At 45.6% G+C, this 19,728-nt stretch overlaps 1 protein-coding gene across 1 annotated transcript in view; it reads left to right on the top strand.

Moving 5' to 3' along the window:
- Positions 1–19,728, top strand: part of CCDC33 (coiled-coil domain containing 33) — a 100,117-nt gene that overhangs the window by 61,069 nt on the left and 19,320 nt on the right. The window contains exons 10-13 of the mRNA XM_087941566.1: positions 2,963–3,086; positions 3,989–4,122; positions 4,755–4,826; positions 12,841–12,987. Coding sequence (XP_087797692.1) covers positions 2,963–3,086; positions 3,989–4,122; positions 4,755–4,826; positions 12,841–12,987 — 477 coding nt within the window. The remainder of the gene's footprint in view (positions 1–2,962; positions 3,087–3,988; positions 4,123–4,754; positions 4,827–12,840; positions 12,988–19,728) is intronic.

Here is a 19,728-nt window from a genome sequence, read left to right as displayed (position 1 = left end):
CACATGATCACCTTGCCATGCCTACTACCTAAGCCAGGCCCACAGAACCAGTTGTTAAAAATTTGAATCCCACCCCTGCAGAAGATCCCATGCCATTCTGGACAAATGGCTGTCCAGTTTCTTCTTGAAAATCTCCAGGGTTGGAGCACCCACAATTTCCGGAGCCAAGCCATTCCACGGATCCATTGTGCTCATTGTCAGGAAATTCTCCTTATGTTCTAGGTTGGGCAGGGGGTTGGACTCAAAGACCTCCAAAATCCCTTCTAGCTCTCTTCTGATTGATTGATCACGATCATGCTTGGTTAGAATATGGCCCTTGGCCTCCATAATATTTTCTATCGTCGGAAAAATAGCAGGAAACTCACCCAACAGGAGCTGGATTCCAGATGAGTCGGTTGGAGTGGCTATTAGTTGAGTTTTGCAGCACTGACCTCAACAGTTCAATGGACCTCAACAATTCAACGGTATTAAAGTTGTCAGAAGACATTTGGCTGGGATGTCTGAGTTCCAGGCTGGCCTGGGAATTGGGGAGAGAGAAAGAGAGGGAGCGCGGAGGATAACCTTTGGGGTTATGCCCGTGACTTAATCATCGAGGGCTATGATTGTATGGATTTTATGTCCCAGCCTTTTGTAAATCACTGGAAGTCCTCGCGGGGGCTGGAGGTATGTAAATGCTATTATTAAATGAATAAGTAATGATGTTGCTTTAGTGTTCTGCCTAAGAAAACTCTGGGTTGTGCGTGTGAGAGAGAGAGAGAGAGAGAGAGAGAAAGAGGGAGAAGAAGAGAGAGAGGCAGGGAGGAAAAAGGGAAGGAGGAGAGAGGGAGGGAGGAAGAGAGTGAAGGAAGGAGAAGAGAGGGAGGAAGAGAGGGAGGGAGGAAGTGGGGGAGAGGGAAGGAGAGAGAGGGAGGGAGGAAGAGAGGGAGGAAGAGAGGGAGGGAGGAAATGGGGGAGAGGGAAGGAGGGAGGGAGGAAGAGAGACAGGGAGGGAGGAAAAGAGGGAAGGAAGGAGAGAGTGAGAGAGGAAGGGATGAAGAAAGAGGGGAAGAGGGAGGGAGGGAGGAAGAGAGTGAAGGAAGGAGGAAGAGATGGAGAAAGAGGGAGGGAGGGAGGAAAAAGGGGAAGGGGGGAAGGGAGAAAGAGAGAGGGGGAGAGGAAGGGAGGGAGGAGGAGAGAGAGAAGGGGAGGAAGAGAGACACATTATGTTTAATCAATATACGCAGTCTGATTAACCCATTATATCTGGGTTTGTGCCACACAAGGAATCATCAACCTACTGGTAGAGAAAAATGAACGAAATAATTCAGTCGTAACCAAAGAGTAGCAGCTCATGTGCATGCAACCCCAGCCATTAGATCTGCCTTTGTTAAGCAGGTTGTGTGAACCCAGCTTTTGGGTTCCTATGTATGCGTGGATCCGAATGTAAGCAAGAATTTCTCTCTTCCGGCTCATTCCTCTCCTTCCCGGCTGTTGGAGGGAGAGGGAAGAGAATGCATGCTTCATTTGCTAATTGCCTGTACGCTTTGCTTTTCTAATATATTTCATTTGATTGCTGGGGATGTATCGTTTAATCAATATTTGGCCGATACGGATTGGTGTTTACTCATTCCGAAGTCAGTTCAGTCAGGCTGCAGGATCCTGATGCCAAAAAAAAAAAAAAACGAGAAAAGAAAGCATAACAATGCAAATTTCTCCAATCCAGACATTGGTATTGCAATTTTCTTCTCGTGTATATTTCTTTTGGGCAGAAACTACATTGCCCAGTTCTGGGACGTGGAATGTTGAAGGCCAGCAGCCTTCTGATACACAAAGAAATCCCTAATGTGCAAAATAAATCCCTTCCTGTAAAATATGTCGATCCAATGAAATGTGAAATAATGGTCCCTTAAAGGGATGATCGTAAGCAGTGCTGGGATTCAACAAAAATTTACTACCGGTTCTGTGGGCGTGGCTTGGTGGGCGGGTTGTGGCTTGGTGGGCGTGGCTTGGTGGGCGTGGCAGGGGAAGAATACTGCAAAATCCCCCTTCCCTCCCCACCCCACTGACCTGCTTTCCAGCTCCGTTCTCCTGTGCAGGGCAACCAAAGAAGACCCAGCCAATCAGCTGTGGGCGTGGCTTGGTGGGTGTGATGTTCTGTGGGCGTGGCTTGGTTTGGTGGGCGTGGCAGGGGACACTGCAAAATCCCCTTCCCGCCCCACTCCTAGGAGAAAGTTACTGCAAAATCCCCATTCCCTCCCCGCCCCACTAACCTGCTTTGCAGCTCCGTTCTCCTGTGCAGGGCAACCAAAGGAGATCCAGCCAATCAGCTGGGACTCGGGAGGCAGAGAATAGGAGGGGGCGGAGCCAGTCGGAGGCGGTATTGGCCAGTTCTTTAAACTACTCAAAATTTCCACTACCGGTTCTCCAGAACCGGTCAGAACCTGCTGAATACCACCTGGTTTTAAGTCAAGTATTACCTGTATTAAATGTAGAGGTTAAAGAGAAATTGTGAACTGATGAAGTACAATGTCTCTCCTTACTAAGGAGCAAAAACAGATGACGGTTACTGAGTTCACGCTTCCTTCTTGTAGGGTTTGAGGGTGGAGAAATCTGAATGAACCCAAGAAAGAGAAAGCTTGCTTTGTTCGACTTTTGATCTGCTCTCACCCTGGTCCCTCTTTCTTGGAGTCATCTATATGGGATCCGAAAAAGGAGGATATTCTGCAATTGTTTTTATCTCTGGCTTCCTGCGCAATTAAATTTTATGGCAAAATTGTTATGCTGTGTTAATACGTAAAGCTTTCCTCCTTTTTATTGCCTGTTTATTTTTTATTGCCTTTTCAGAAGGGCTATTAGAAAGGCTCGCGCTCTTCTCCGTGTGAACTCAGTCAAGCAGTGTATTAAGGTTTCTTGATTCAACCCTGGGGTTCATCATCTGGGGTGCCTTCTGAATTTTCACCCTATTTTTTTCCCCAATCCTCAGGTGTCTTCGCTTGGTGGACCTCCTGAACAACCCATGTGGAATACTTCCTTCCTGTTCCAAGGAAGGGATGGTGCTACCGCTTTTTCAGATGATACGGCCTTGCTCATTGAATACTATAGTTCGAGTAAGTCCCAGGTGTGCTGTGTAACAAGGAACTGGCATCTTCTTTCTAAGAGATGAGAAGGAGCTCAAGAAGCTTGCCGACTCTTCCCAGATCATAGGTCATCGTAAGAACCGTGCTGTAGGGCATGGTAGCATCTAAGGTAGGGTCCAGAGCTGATAGAAGACCCTCTTGCAGCTAGATAATCAGTTCAAACTTAGTTAACAGGATGGAAAAGAGTATTTGTAGCTCAGGGTTGATCTGTGGGGTCCTTGGTGCTCTCTGAGCTTGGTTGTTTCTTGAGGACATTTCATGACCCAACTAGGTGACATCATCAGTGCTGGTAGGGAGTGGGGTTGGCTCTCTGTTTATTAACAAGTGGCTTGCCCTGTCAGTCTTGGTGAGAGTGGTCTTGATGGTTCCTGTATTAGACTGTGGTTTACTGAATGATTATTTGTCTGAGTTGGTAGTTCCTTGATTGAGGTATAGTTAACAATGAAGAAATTTAAAAAACCCACTCCCTTGTAGCACTGATGATGCTACCTAGTTGGGTCATGCAACGTCTTCAAGAAAGCAACCAAGCTCAGAGAGCATCAAGGACTCCTTGAGAAGCCTCATTGAATGGTATCCCAACTAAGGGTCCATTTGGTTAAGGGGTCTCCAACGCAGAACATTTTAGACTAATTTTTGAACATTCATCCTAGGTCCACTCCTATCCCAGCATTCCCAAATATTGGTTCAATGTAGAAACCACGCATTCAGTCTCAACTTTAAAACCCAGAATGAAGTCTGAATGGGAAGACTTTGAAGTCTAAAATTAGCAGATTCTGAGAAAGACGAATCACTTCGTTTTATTTTATCTTTTGTATGCCTCTACAAAGTAAGGGGAAGCTAAACCACTCTCTGTTCTTCTCCAACACCGCCAGCACCAGGAGAAGATCTGGAAGGCACATCAAAGTTTTTAGGCTATTCCGTGCTGCCACTGACCAACCGAGTTTACCGAAAACTTGCGGCAGATAGTAGCCGAAGTGGAATTAGGGTAGAAAATCTACCCATCCAGGTAGGAATGGATGGATCAAATTATATTGGAATAATGTTGTTGTTTTTTAATGGATGAATTACATCACATTTGTGCTCTAGGTCATTCTCTTCCTGTTGGGCCAATTTTGAGATGTATGGACTTCAACTCTCAGAAAGCCATGTTGGTTGGGGAATTCTGGAGACTAAAGTCCACACATCTCAAAGTTTCACAGATTGGAGAACACTGTTATAGAATAGTATGGCATTGGTTCTGTCTCAAGCTGTCAACTTAAATGACATGGATATGTCTTAGAAGAGGGTTCATCTTAGTCTTTGGAATAAGTCAACGAATGAATGAAACTCTGGATGACCAAATGAAGTCCTTCCAGTCTTTTGATGACCGCTTTGTGGAGATAAATAGAGAAGAATTCTCGTTCTCCTGTGCTTCTTGAAAACTTGTTTGAATATCTCCTTTTTAAAAAAAAATACAACTTAGGTTAGCTGGCTGTTTCATTTTCTCCAGCAAAGCCATTTTACAATATTAAGAAGGAAACTTGCATAATCAATTTTATTAAGGTTTTAGAATTCTTCTAAAGAAATGTGAGTAACGAACTCACACGGATTGTGTGGATTGTGTTAATTGGTTTTGCCTTCTGCCTATTATTTCTCCAGGATACCACTATGAAAACCACATCTGGTGGACTCCCAACTGTTCAACTTGGCCTTCAGTTAGTCAATTCAGAGGTAAGGTTAGGAAACAGCCGTTCACAAAGACTTGGTACCTTCCTACCAGAATGTCAAATGTCTTGATTGCAGTCAATCCTTGGACTTAAGTGGTCGTAATCCATATGGGACTGGAAAAATGAATAGTTCTCATCCTTAATTTCACATATCTCGGAAAAATAGGGGTGTGGAGAAAGAGAGGGGAGGGAGGGAGAGACAGAGAGAGAGAGAGGGAGAGAGAGAGAGACTGAGACAGAGGAGAAGTAGAGAGAGAGGAGAGAGAGAGAGAGAGAGTGTGGTGTTCACGCAACACATTAAACTCTAGGTCTAAGTTAAGAAAACACATTATGAAATAAACCGCTTTATCGTTTATTGTGATAGCCCAATTCTTGTTAATGCTACGAGTAAAGGTAGTTTCCCCTCACACATCCATGCTAGTCTCATTTCCGGCTCTAGGGGGCAGTGCTCATCTCCGTTACAAAGCCGAAGAGCCAGCGTTGTCCGAAGATGTCTCCGTGGTCATGTAGCCAGCAGAACTAAATGCCAAAGGCGCCTGGAACGCTGTTACATTCCCACCAAATTGGCCCCTATTTTTCTGCTTGCATTTTTTTTACGTGCTTTCGAACTGCTAGATTGGCAGAAGCTGGGATAAGTAACGGGAGCTCGCTCCATGACACGGTGCTAGGGGTTCGAACCACTGAACTGCCGACCTATCCGATCGACAAGCTCAGCGTCTTAGCCACTGCTACGAGTGGGTTACCACAAAAGGCCAACTCACCAACTACCCCATCTCGTTTGACCCTGGTCCCATCGGGTTTAAGAATTCAACCAGGAAAGGGAGATAGGATGGCGTCGGGATCAAAGGGAACAACGCAACAAGTTTCCCAACCTCTACACGTAGCCATGCTTGGAATTCAATTCTTCTCGGGAGCAAAATAATTCATATTCAACCAGTACCCTGGAAACACGTCTTCTGTTCGAAAATCGATGCCTTTCCGAGCTTGTGCGGTCTCGCTCGGCATATGAAAGCTATGCAAATGTGGTATTTGTCTAAAGAGGCATTCTTGCAGAGGGAAACGCACAACAGATGTGACACAATGTTCCCTAATTTTTTTTTACTGTTTCGAACCTACCATCTTGTTAGACCTCTGCCTGGTCTGGGGCTGGATTGAATTAAGTTTCTTTCCATCTCTTCCTCGTGATTCTATCCAAGCCCTGTAAAAGCACCAGAAACCCCAGGCGGCTGGGCAGCCGACTCGACTAAAGAGTGAGGCCTCCTAAACCCATTTCATGAATATAGATGATGTTTGACATGGCCTTGGAAAGCGCCCCCCCTGGCTGCCTTCCCTTTCTCCTCTCCGCAGGCTGGCAGTCTTGAAACAACACAGGTTGTTGAGAGCAATTCATAGCTAGGCACCGCTTTTCAGCTCGCCGGGGCTAAATTACATCATGGAAGGCTGTTGGGTGGAAATAAGAAAGGGAAGAGGAAAAGAGAGAGGGAGAAAACGCGATGATTTTGCAGGCAACCCTTGACCCACAAACCACAATTGTTCTCGGCAGAACCATTTGCAAGACGGGAAGCGGTCTTGAGGGTGACACAAGGAGCATTGCGTCTCCCAAATTCAACCTCTTTTCGTGGCTGCACGCGATATCATAATTCATATAAGAAGGGGTAGAACTTGCTTAGCAATGGCATCCGTCACACCCACACAGAGGTGGAAGCTCCTGGGAACCAGTGAAGGATCAAGTCAACTCCAAGATTACATTTCTGAGCTGAGTTCTGCAGCCAAGCTGCGTGGATTGTCATCGTTGGAGACCAGTTTTAATCATCAGGTGGATCGAGAGAGTTTCGGAAGATTGAGCCAATCTAGCCGTAAGGAGGAGCCACAGGTGGATACTAGAGGGTGAGCCGTCTACCAAGAGATGGAAACCAGAGGTGGATCTTCTACTATAGATGATCGATTAGAAGTTTCTAATGATACATCGGGGATCCTGTCTGTACATCCTGCCTGTGTGGGTGTGTTGATTGGAGCAGAAGTCTCTTTTTCCTCTAGGACCTTGACATGGTGTCCATGATGCTTTTGTGTTCTTTCTTCCAACCTGGGGCCAAATTAACACCTAGCGGGTTACTTCCTTTGCTCTTTTCATCTGGAGGGTCCCCTCCCCCCCACCTTCCCAGGGTTTGGGGCCGGGCTGTCTGGAGAAGCACTTGGGAGAGGAGGGGGTGGGGTGGGGGCTCTGCACGTGATGAATTATTCACAGGGGCGTCAGTAAGTGCAGAATTAATCCCCGTTTCTTCCAGCTGGCTGCTGCACTAAATTATCACTCCTGGTCATGCGGGAAAATGCTGCAGAATTCATTTAGCTGATTATTGTTTTGATCTTGGAAGGACTGTCGGTTGTGGAGACCCTCCCCCACTCATGCTAATACACAAATACACAAACAGGAGAGAGGAGTGGGAGGAGAAGGGGGAGGAAGAGGAAGAAGAGGAGGAGGAGGAGGAGAGGTAGAGGAAGAAGGAGAGGAAGAGGAGGATAAAGGAAGGAAGGAAGAAGAAAAATAATAATAAGTAGAGGAGGAGGAGAGGAAGAAGAGGAAGAGGAAAGGAAGAAGGAGAGAAGAAGCAGAGAAGAAAAGCAGGAGGAGAACGAGGACGAGGAGAAGAAGAAGAAGAAGAAGAAGAAGAAGAAGAAGAAGAAGAAGAAGAAGAAGAAGAAGAAGAAGAAGAAGAAGAAGAAGAAGAAGAAGAAGAAGAAGAAGAAGAAGAAGAAGAAGTAGTAGTAGTGGTGGTAGTAGTAGTAGTAGTACAAGTTTGGAACCACCAATGTCCTCAACCTTTACAACAATAATAAAACATCACATTTATACACATTTATAACTCTGGACAACACCTTAGATCCTACAGACCTCTGTCTATCTTCCATTAAAAGCAAGAAGCTCACAATCCTGTATTTTAATTTATTTGACACACACACACAGAGAGAGACAGAGAGGAAGAGAGAAGGAAGGGGAGGGAGGGAATGGGAGAGAAGAAGAGAGGGAGAAAGTGAGGCAGAGAGGGAGAGAAGAAGAGAGGAAATGGGAAAGGAGAGAGAAAGAAAGAAAGAGAAAGGCAGAGAGAGAGAGAGAGAGAGAGAATGTGTGTCTTGGCTCTGGAACATCTATGGAGCTTGCTAAAGCCATCCATGGGGGTTAATTAGTTCTAAAAGGAACAGGGATCTTAAGCCATCATTTCTTTCTTTCTTTTTCATGCTTGCTGCCACGTTAAACTGCCTTAACACGATTCCACCCCCTCCCTTCCTTACCCATCTTTTCCTTTCGTTTTCTTTTTAAATACACACAAAAAGAAGATCTTGGCTGATCAGAGTGAAATTCAATATGCTGCCATGTGTTGTGGGGCCCCCTCCCCAGTGACAGGTGCTGATGGATTGCTAAGTGCCTAGTGGGTGAGGGGGGGGAGTACATAAATTAAAAGATGATGTGGGATGATGTACAACCGGGGTGGTCAGTCCACCAGCTGCCTGCAGGCCCCCCCCCAATTAATATCTTCTTCTCCTCCTCCTCCTCTTCCTCTCCTCCTTTCTTCTTCTTTCTCCTCCTCCTCCTGCTCCTCCTCCTCCTCTTCCCACCCTTACGGTAATAGCACCCATGAGCATTCTTCACACGGCCACTAGGCGGCAATGGAGAGTTACCATTCCATGCTGTTTGGCTTCTCTCTATTGGTCACACAACGTATTGCAGCCACACTGCTTATAGCTGTACTTTTCATAAAGTTACGGGTCTGTGTAAGCAGCCCTGCCCGTTTCTCCGTTGTCTCTTTCCCTGCTCCATTGGGCAATAAGTTAAAAGCCGATACACATAAAGTCTGCATGACTCTCTTAACAACTACAATGGTTTGCCTAATACCCATGCAAAAAAAAACAAAAACGGTCGTAAAATCAGGCTCAAGTCACTGCCTTGCTTAGCGGTCCCAAACTGTGGTCCCAAATCCTGGTCATGAGGAAGATTATCCGTATAGATAGATACGTCCATGCACACTCTCACATCTCTTGCTGGAGGTTGTTTTCCCAGCAGAAGAATGTTCTTCTTGTGAGTTGCAACCCTGTTCCTCTAAGCCCAGCCCTCTTCCACCCCTTTTCCCAGCATCGTTAGAGATCATGATTGCGGTGGAAATTATAGAGCAGTGATAGAATTACTACCGAGCGGGAATGAGAGTCCACCGGCTTCGCTTTGTTAGACAACTAATGAGCGGCAGACAGCGAGGCCACGGCGAAATGGAGCAGGGAGGGAAAAAAAACGAATGTCTTTGTCGAAAGAAAAATTTGCCGGTTTCCGCTGGCTGTTCCCAGAGGAAGTTTTAGGGGGGAATTAATTGAATTAGAGGAGCAGATGAGGCAAACTTCGTTGGTCAAGGTTTGCTCCTTTAGTTTTCTTTTTTTTTTAACCAGATGGGGCAGGGGAGGCGATAATAATTCCAGTCGATTCTGGGCCCCATCTGGGTGGTCAGCTTGGCGGGATTGACAATGAGGCCTGCCTTTTGCAGGAAGTCCTTTTGGGGGTTGTTTGAGTTTAATTGACACTTGCCAGGCGAAAGCCTCATTGTTGATGCCAAGGAAGGTTGGCTGAGGTCAAGCTTGTCTCCCCAGCTGAATGAAATATGTAGATGGGCAGGTACAGGACAACGGACGCCCTGCATTCTGTATCAGTCAGCCAGCTCCACTGCAAAATCTCAGGGATCTTCCTTCCAGCAATGGATGGAAAGTAATCGAGAGAAGCAACCTAGAAATAAGGAGGAATTTCTTGACCATGAGAATAATTAACCAGTGGAACGACTCGCCTTCATAAGTTGTGGAGCTTCACTGGAGGTTCTTCAAGAAGAGATTGGAGAAACATTTGTCCAGAAGGATATAGGATCTCCTGCCATGAGCAGGGGGTTGGGCTAGAAGATCTCCAAGGTTCCTTCCAATCCTATTGCTCTTATCTTCTATCCAATGGAACCTTGGTAAAATATGATGCCAGAAGACTCAAAGACTTTACCAGCACACTTTCTAGACAACTTGTGACCCACTGAGTCATCGGTTCAAAGATATTTCTGAATATCCCAAAGAGAAGGAGATCATCTTGTGGTGCATCTCAACCTTGAAGATGAGTTGACTTCAACGGTTGGACTAGAAGACCTCCAAATTCCTATTGTGCTATTCTGCTGATATTCTGCTATGAAGGACCAGGGTGGCTCACGTAGTTAGGATGCTGGGTTGACAATTTGCAAGTCTGTGTTTGAGGTCCGAGTGCTGCTGTGTGAGCTCCCACCATTCACCCCGGTTCCTGCCAAACTAGCTGTTTAAAAACAGGAGTAGATAAATAAATAGCTACCACTTGGGTGGACTCATTGATGGGGATGTGAAAGGAATCCCCCAACTGGGCATCCCAAGGGCAACGTTGATGTCACTGGCACGAAAGTGCTTTGGTAGTTTCGACATGGAAGTATACACTATTCTGTTATTCTGTTTGCTCCTTTCTTCCAAGTCCGGAGACAGATGCAGTATTTCAGAAGATGAATCCAAGAATAGACATAGCAGTCCTACCTCCTTCTTCTCCATTAAGACTCAAATAAGCTGTCACAGCCTGGAGTCACGGCATCAGAATTGGCGGTAGCCACTTTGCTGCCAGACACACAGAGTGGCCAATTTAGCCAGTTAGCCCTAGGATTGTAGGAAATGAAGAAATCCTATTGGTGAGCACGGAGAGGTTGCCTTAAGCCTTGATGGAATTCTCCTTAATTAACCACCCATCTCTGTTTGCTCAAGACCATCTGCCATTTGTTATGCTCCTTAAATGCCTCTCGATGGCAGCTTCAGAACAGATTTGCCCAGCTATGTTCAGGGAGGACAGGACATAACTTGAGAACCATTGAGTCATTGTTGTGTGGCTGCCTTGGAAGTTAGTTAGTTGGTTGAAGAGCTGTGGTGGGCGCAGTGGTTAGAAAGCAATATTGCAGGTTAATTCTGCTCGCTGTCAGGAGTTCAATCTTGACCAGCTCGAAGATGACTCAGCCTTCTATCCTTCTGAGGTTGCTAAAGGAAGGAAGGAAGGAAATGAAGGAAGGAAGGAAGGAAGGAGGGAGGGAGGGAGGAAGGAAGGAAGGGAGGGAGGAAGGAAGGGAAGGGAGGGAAGAGAAGGGAAGGGAAGGGAAGGGAAGGGAAGGGAAGGAAGGAAGGAAGGAAGGAAGGAAGGAAGGAAGGAAGGAAGGAAGGAAGGAAGGAAGAGCTATTGTGGTGCAGTGGTTAAAATGCAGTATTGCAGGCTATTCTGCCCACTACTAGGAGTTCAATCATGACCAACTCAAAGTTGACTCAGCCTTCCATCCTTCTGAGGTCAATAAAATGAGGACCCGGATTGTTGGGGGCAAGAGTCTGACTCTGTAAACCACTTAGAGGGGGCCGGAAAGCACTCTGAAGCAGTATATAAATCTAAGTGCTACTGCTATTTATTTAAGTATGAAGAGCAGCTGTAAGTCATCCTACCCAACTCAATGCCGTGGTAACTCTGAAGGGTCACTCAATGAATGGCTCTAAGTCGAGGACTAGCTGTAGGGGTGGTCCTCCTGGAAATCGTGCTAAACAGCCTTTGGTTGAGGTTTATCCCACGAAGGACGGTGTGAGGTCATTTTTTTTTCTCACCCGACATTAAAAGACCCCGTAGGGTTTTACCCATCCAAGCAGAAGGAGGGAGGCAGAATAGAAGGGGTCCTTCAAGGAGGTTCAGAGGAGAATGATAGAATGTGTGGAATCCGATTAAAAAGAAAGCCAGCAACTTTAATAGTAAAAGGAGGAAATCCATGCAAGACGCAATGATCAAAGCTTGGTGACGGCTTGGCTTGACGTTGTCTTCAGGATAGGAGCCCTTTGTCTCTCGAAACTAATTGCACATAAGTGCTAGGGAGGAACATGAAACAGATTGCCTAAGGAAGGATCCAGAGGGGTCTTTCTATTCCCCGAAGGTAGCAAACGAGTGCTTTCTACGGCAGGGCCGCTGATGGAAATCAAAGTCTATTTTGTCATGCTTATTGAGCGAAGGTGATGCTTTAACGGGGAGGGAAATCTCGGACCAAAATGCACAATCCTTCTTCAGTTGGTTGCACGCGGAGTTTTCCAACAATATTTAACAGAATAACAGAGTTGGAAGAAACCTTAGAGGTCTTTGAGTCCAAACCTTGCTCAAGTAGGAGATCCATTCCAGACAAGTGGCTGTCCAGTCTCTTCTTAAAAGCCTCCAGGGATGGAGCAGCCACAATTTCTGAAGGCAAGATAGTCCACTGGTTGATTGTTCTCACCATTAGGAAGTTTCTCCTTAATTCCAGGTTGCTTCTCTCCTGGATGAGTTTCCATCCATGGTTCCTTGTCCTGCTTCCAGGTGCTTTGGAGAACGATAGAGTTGCAAGGGACCTTGGAGGTCTTCTAGTCCATCCCCTGCTCAAGCAGGAGATCCAAAACCATTTCAGACTAGTGGCTGTCCAGTCTCTTCTTAAAAGCCTCCAGTGATGAAGAACCCACAACTTCTGGAGGCAAGTTGTTCCACTGGTTAATTGTTCTCACTGTCAGGAAATTTCTTCTTAGTTCTAGGTTGCTTCTCTCCTTGGTTAGTTTCCATCCATTGTTTCTCATGTGGCCTTCAGGTATATAGCCAATTCCTGCAACAATTCTTTATATGATTTTCCCTCCAACCCCCCAAAAGAGTCTCACTGTCTTTTTTATATGGTGGGGACCAAACGTGGATGCAGTACTCCAGGTGTGGCCTTACTAAAGGCTTTATAAAGCGGTACTAATACTTCACACGATCTTGATTCTATCCCTCTGTTGATGTAATCTAGGATTGAATAGTTTTTTTAGGGGTGCATGGAACATTTCTCCAACTATTGAAGGTGTGTTTTATATAGCAAGCTTGGTAACTCTTCCTTGGTTAGAAACAGGTCCGAGATCTTTTAGGCAACTAAAAGGCTGGCCATCGTAATGTCTTCTTGTTTTGTTCTGTCTAGAGGCCAGATGGGTTTCTGACTTCATCAGCCACAAATGGACTTCCCGTCCTGGATCCAGAGTTGGTGGGGGAGCTCGGGACAATCAAGGAACCGTGGACCAGGCCAACTTCCAAAACTGAACAGAAGACTACTTCAGCTAGAGAGTCTGTGAGCGTTTTCTTTTACTTTATTATGGTCCTCGCTTCCTAGCAACGTCATAGAGCGAAGCTCTCTTTGACTGTGAAAACAGTAGAAATCATGACACCCTTGTAATATCTGTTCCCAAGAATAAGCAGCAGGGTGGCTTGCAAAGAGGTAGGTTCTTAAAGCATACAATTTATGGGCTAACCCAACCTCAGAATCCCCAAAACAGTAGCTTGGTTGGCATGCAGTGATTGCAATACAGAAGAATGCAGCAACTCTACCAGATGTTTAAACACCACCTGTTTCTTGTAGCCCAAATGTCATAGGTTCATCCATGTTGGAGACAGTAATATCTTTGGGTCATTAAATAGACACCAAGGCCCATCCCTTCCACCATCTCTCCAAGTCTGTTGGAGTTTCCTGGTCCTTCTCTTCTGTTCTTCCACAATTCTTCTGTTCTTAGTCAGGAAGAAACTAGAGAGAATAAATGATGCCCTGGATGGTTTTATGAATTGGTGAACCCAAGGGACAGGAAAAATCAATGGGTGTTAACAACCATGACCAAGTGCAGATGAGACCTGTTTGTAGATGAAGAGCATCTTGTCCATCCCCCATCTCCCCCCTGAATTATGTCAACGTTGAGGGACGGGTTACCCCAAAACTAATTCCAACTATGGATTTGATTGAGATCATCCAATCAATTTAAGCCAATAAAAAAAAGGTTCTACAGGTATATAGCACGCATGTTTAGAAGGTTCCACCCACTGATAAATCCATCTGAATGTCTCCAGTCCGCTTTGGTGTCCTGAATTGATTTGGTGATTGGATTCCCAATTGGGAATGAGACCCCTCTAATCCAATCTTCGAATTGAATTTTCCAACGGTTTGAGAAATTCCTGCCTGGCTTCATTCTGAGAAGTAACTTGGCTGCTAAGTTTCAAAGCTTTCAGCAAGATGACGAGTATTTGATTGTGAACCCATTTAGCGCATTGCTGGCTATTACAGCTACATTATCTCTAGACCTCAGGCCCAGTTCCAGCTCATAACTGTCAGCTCTGTGACCGTAAGACTGACATCAGCAAAACCTGGACATGGATAAAATCATTTCGTTGGGCTTCCAGACTGACCACTGGCTAAGTGAAGGCCTTGGGGTGTTCCATCAATCTTAATGTAAGAAACAGACACAAAAGGAAGAAGGCATTAGAGCTCAACTATTCCATATCTTGGTGGGCTATCTAGTTGGGTGTAGAAAATTGGAAGGACCCAGAGAGAAAGCAAAGAGAAGGTGGCTGTTAGATAAAGCTTATTTTAAAGCTTATTTTCCCCATATAGGTCAAGATCTTTGGTGTTTCCATAAAGTTGGGTTGGGTGTAATCACTATCTGGGTTAGATTTTAGCAGTAGCAAAATCTAACAAAAGGGGCACGATGGAAATGAAATTGAAAGTTGGGTGAAGGAAAACAGAAAAGGGGAGAGTTGGAGACAGATGGGCTGTGTGTAGAAGAAGTAGCAAATTTCCAGCCAATGTTGACAAGATCTTCAAGAGCCACACATGTGGAGCCTTCTGGTACAAACTGCGATGATGAAAAAAATGGGTAAAACAGGAGTCCACACAACAGCCATCTTTTCCTAGTTGTGTCCTAGCATCGGATGCAAATGTGTGTGAGTCGAGGATTTGCAGCACTACACCACAATGTAGGTGTTACTGCTTTCCCCTTTCTGCCTCCCTAGCTCTTCTACAACTCAGTTAGCAAGTGAGCTACTATTGGGTGCAACCTACCAGTATAATATTCGGGGGGGGGGTTCCCCTTTAAATGGCCTGCATCCCCCATGAAAGTTTGAGAAATTTATTTGGCCTTTTTTTTTTGCACTCCTTTGAGTGACAAAAGTCATCCAACTGGATGGCTCAGGTCAAAATCTGGGAGAACTGGAGAAAGAGGGAAGAGAATAGAGCAGATCTCTGTGGATTCAGTAAAACGAAATCATTCCCTAAAAAGAGTCACTTTGGAGAGATGGGTGGCGTGGAAATTTGATGAATAAAATGGACATGTGAAAGCAGCGATTGGAAAGTAGCAAAAAGGCACAGGAAATTTTCAGAACACACAAAGACTATTCTTCTTTCAATGACACCGCCGATTGTTGCGATGCTTTTAGAGAGATAATTTGTATTTCCAATTGTTCATGTGGCCTTAAGAGCCATTTTCGAGTAGAGGCATCAGGCTAGAAAGCTGGCTGTGAGTTCTAGCTTCAAACAAAGCCAGCTGGGTGACCTTGGCCCGCTCTCTCTCTCTCTCAGCCCTAGGAAGACGGCAAGGGCAAAACCACCCCTGAAAAACCTGGCTAGGAAAACTGCAAGAGCTTGTTCAGGCAGTTGTCAGGAATCAAGAGTGGCAGGAAAGGAAAGGAAAGGAAAGGAAAGGAAAGGAAAGGAAAGGAAAGGAAAGGAAGAAGGAAGGGAAGGGAAGGAAGGGAAGGGAAGGGAAGGAAGGAAGGGAAGGAAGGAAGGAGGAAAGGAAAAGGAAGAAGAGAGGAGAGAGAGAGGAGAGAAAAGGAAAAGAAGAGGAAGAGGAAAGGAAAGGAGAGAGGAAAGGAAAGGAAAGGAAAGGAAAGGAAAGGAAAGGAGAGGAAAGGAAAGGAAAGGAAAGGAAAGGAAAGGAAAAGAAAGGAAGAGGAGAGGGAGAGGAAGAGGGGAGAAGAGGAAAGGAAGAGGAAAGGAAAGGAAAGAAGAAGAGGAAGAGGAAACCAAGAGGAGAGGAGAGGAGAGAGGAGAGGAAATGAAAGGAGAGGAAGAGAAAAGGAAAGGAAAGGAGAGAGGAAAAGGAAAAGGAAGAAGAGAGGAGAGGAGAGAGGAGAGAAAAGGAAAGAAGAGGAAGAGGAAAGGAAAGGAGAGAGAAAGGAAAGGAAAGGAAAGGAAAGGAAAGGAAAGGAAAGGAAAGGAAAGAGAGAGGAAAGGAAAGGAAAGGAAAGGAAAAGAAAGGAAGAGGAGAGGAGAGGAGAGGAAGAGGGGAGAAGAGGAAAGGAAGAGGAAAGGAAAGGAAAGAAGAAGAGGAAGAGGAAACCAAGAGGAGAGGAAAGGAGAGAGGAGAGGAAATGAAAGGAGAGGAAGAGAAAAGGAAAGGAAGAGGAAAGGAAGTGGAAAAGGAAAAGGAAGAAGGAGAGAGGAGAGAAAAGGAAAGGAAGAGGAAGAGGAGAGGAAAGGAGAAAGGAAAGGAAAGGAAAGGAAAGGAAAGGAAAGGAAAGGAGAGAGGAGAGGAGCCGCTAAATTCACATTACATCTAATTCTGATTGCTTGTGCCTAAAAGGACAAACCCTGGCAGGCAAGAACATGGATCTGCTTCAGGTACAAGAAGAATCATCGCAGCATGTTGAATTCTCAAGTAGTGTGGCACCATCCGGCAGGCCTTCTGTGCTCCTGGCACACTGTGGGCAGCCAATCCTCTTCCAACTGGGCTGAAGTTGCGAATTACAGGTGGACGCCTTGAGAAATCTGGGCAGCCTTTCCAATTATTTCCATTTTTATTTTATTTTTTTTGTGCCGATGGGCTCAGGTTTGTTTGTTTGTTTTTGCAATCTTCCTACCACCATCTAGTGGACAATACTTATATTAACAGCCATCCTTCTCATCTCTTAGAGCAGGGACGTCTAATTTTGCCAACTATAAGATTGGTGGACTTCCACTGCCAGAATTCTGGCTGGGGAATTCTGGGTGTTGGAAGACCACAAATCTTAAAAGTAGGTTCGACAACCGTCGCTTAGAAGTTCTGCTAACATTGCTTGCATCCAACCAGCCGTCCTTTAACTATGTGGGCACTGCACTCCCAGATGTCTCAGCCAGCTGGTAGATATGTTCCTCCCTCCTTTGAGCTGCAGTTCTCAAACATCTGGACTGTGAGGGTTGGAAGGACCAAGCGATAGTCTTTACCTCTTGTAGGTAGCTTTTCTTTTGACTTCTGCTGATGTTGGAGACCCATCCATCTCCCAACCTTTCATTGATTACCCCATGTAGCCTGTTTCAAAGAAAGAAAGGAACGGGAAAGAGGCAAGTCCTTGCATTTTGTAGCAACCTCTATATCAGGGCCAACCCAGAACGCTCGCCGAATTCATGCTCCTAGAAACTGGTGCCCAATTTCTTGCACAGCTTCGAGTGGGGAGAAGTTCTAAAAATGGCCGATCTTGTGCGCCCTTATTTCACTCCAAAGGAGGAAGAGGAGCGGCAAGCCTTTTAAAGAAAGAAATACCTCCACCAAGAAGAGTTAGGTCTAAATGAGAGGCAGCTATTGTTTTTGCTTTGCAGATCGTATTTTAATTCCCCTCAAAACTGGCTTAGTATTCAGATACAAAATGCAGGATTTGGAGGGTAGAATTTTACCTCTCCGTGGATCCTTTGGGTGTGTTTTTTTCCTACAAAAGGAGAGAAAAAAAATAAAGAGCCTGGATTCTGCTTTCTACACACACACATACATGCACGTGCATGCACACACACTGAAGAGATTGTGTGCCACAGCAATTTACAAGCACCCCGCCCATTCAGGCTTGCTTCAGAAAAACCTTGTTGGGTTTGTCACAAAACACTTGATTGCTGGATGATGTACAGCTAATTCCACAAGCCAAACAGAGCTTTTGAAGTGCTAATTAACGGCCCCAGTGAAAGACGCTCATTAGTTCTTGTTATAGCGAACTCATTAACGAAACCTCAATTGTTGGCGCTAATTAGAATCCTAAGCCAAGCAGAATAGGATGGCCAAAGCGAAAGAGGCAGGCAGGCAGGGCTGAATAGTGACAGACAGACAGACAGATAGAAAGATGGCTCGGTTGTTTTAATTCCTTCCTTTCTTCATTAACCAAACCCACCATCAGGACATCTGTGTTGAATGGCTCAACCCTTGAGCAACTTGAAAACTTTAGGCTCCAGTTTTTATAGAGGAATATACTTTTAGTGAATAAGAAGTGGTAGCAACAAAGGAAAGGCAAGATCTGAGATAAAAGGTGTGGAAATTATAGATAGCAAGTTATCCCAAGTCCCCACCCACCTCGAATAATTCAAACCGGACATCCAATCTGAGATGTGTATAATGTGACGTGGGTACATCTTCAGGTGGCGTCTCACACATCTGGTGTTCCAAGACGGTTGACCTTGGCCTAGAAAAGGTAAGCGGCTGCATTTGCGCAGTAAGCAGCAACGCATCCCAACTGTCGCAGTTCACACAGCTCCAACCTTCAGCGCCATTCCCCTCACGAGGCCCAATTATTCTTCTCCCCTCCCGATCAGCTGGGACTCAACGGGAGGCAGAGAATAGAAGAGGACAGGGCCAGTCAGAGGCGGGATTGTCTGGTTCTCCAAACTACTCAAATTTTCCGCTACCGGTTCTCCAGAACTGGTCAGAACTGGCTGAATATCACCTCTGCTCTGGAGCCTGCGGAGGCCGTTTTCTCCCTTCCGGAGGCTCGAATGCCCCCCTGCCATGGTGCAGGAGGCCAACTAGGCCACGCCCACCATGGCAACGTCCACCCAGCAACCAGGCAGAGAACCACTTTGCTAAATTTTTTGAAGCCCACCCCTGGACAAAACTCACTTAACCCATGTCCCAATCAGCAACAGAAATGTTGGGGTCAGTTGTGGCTTCTAAGCCAAGGACTACCTTTTGTTACAAACTTATCCGGGTGCCTTTCAAGTTAACTTTTCACTCTTGGCAAACAAGCCTCTACAATTTTCTTGCCAACGGTTTCCCAGAAGCGCCGTGCGGTCACCTCCTTCCCTGTGTCGAAAGCCGGACGATTTAAACCTGGTCATTAATTAAACAGCAGCATTAAAAAAATAAAAATAAATTGATGCCTCAATTAAAGATGGTGGGTGGAAAGCCCCTGGATCACTTGAAGACTTGCCCCCACTTGCAAAACACAACGCTCCGAAATCCTGGCGGCGGAATGGCATGATTTCAATATTCTAGCGTGCGCCTTATCTCTGGGAAACAGGCTGACCCGAACTGGTGAAATGCTTGTCTGTTCAGAGAGTTACGTGTGTAATCTGTCAGCTTTTATCGTCTTGCTCGATATCCTATCAGCGTTTGGCAGCTGGGACTACACCCTGATGACGATGCCCATCTCTTTGGCCTGCTTAAAAATCACCCCTTTTGAATGGGGTAGCAAGTCACGGAGAGGGCTGGTGCATCTCTATTAAACCAGCTCCCGGGGAGATTAAATGCTTTTCGTTACAATCCAATTAACTCTCAAATTGAATAGCAATGGGAAAATATATGGCGACATTCCCAAGCATGTATGTATATGTATATATATACCCTTCCTCTTTGTTCATCTAGAAGACTGCTTGTAAATAGCTGGTGAGTTCACCTCCAGTTTAATCAGATAAAGAAGGATTAATTGCAGTTGACATTTACCTGAGTGTATGGAGAGAAGCAGATGAGATGGGTAATTCACGAAGAAGGCATGTCCAGACAAGGGAAGGGGAATTGATTTAGTGTTCCTAAATGGACCCTTCCAGGACCCAGCAGCTGTTGAGTCTCAAGTCCTCAACGTTGCGTTTCTCTCACCGATGACCAAGTTTGGAACCTACCCAACCCATGAAATTTGTCTTTGATTTTATATGCTTGAGTCATTCGTTGGAATTAAGGAGATTTCACAACATTCCTCTGTGGGTAAAATTCCCACAAATGCCATTCGACCTCATCCTGTGAGTAAGGTGGACCATAGCAGATGTCACCGTAATGTGTTGTGAGGCAGCTGCTTGCAGTCTTCTAGTAGCCTTTTT

Source organism: Pseudonaja textilis, chromosome 13, assembly GCF_049901715.1.
Source record: "Pseudonaja textilis isolate UNSWEBS1 chromosome 13, rPseTex1.2, whole genome shotgun sequence".
NCBI lineage: Eukaryota > Metazoa > Chordata > Lepidosauria > Squamata > Elapidae > Pseudonaja > Pseudonaja textilis.
The sequence above is the reverse complement of the archived record's forward strand: the minus strand, read 5'-3'. Positions and strand labels throughout refer to the sequence as shown.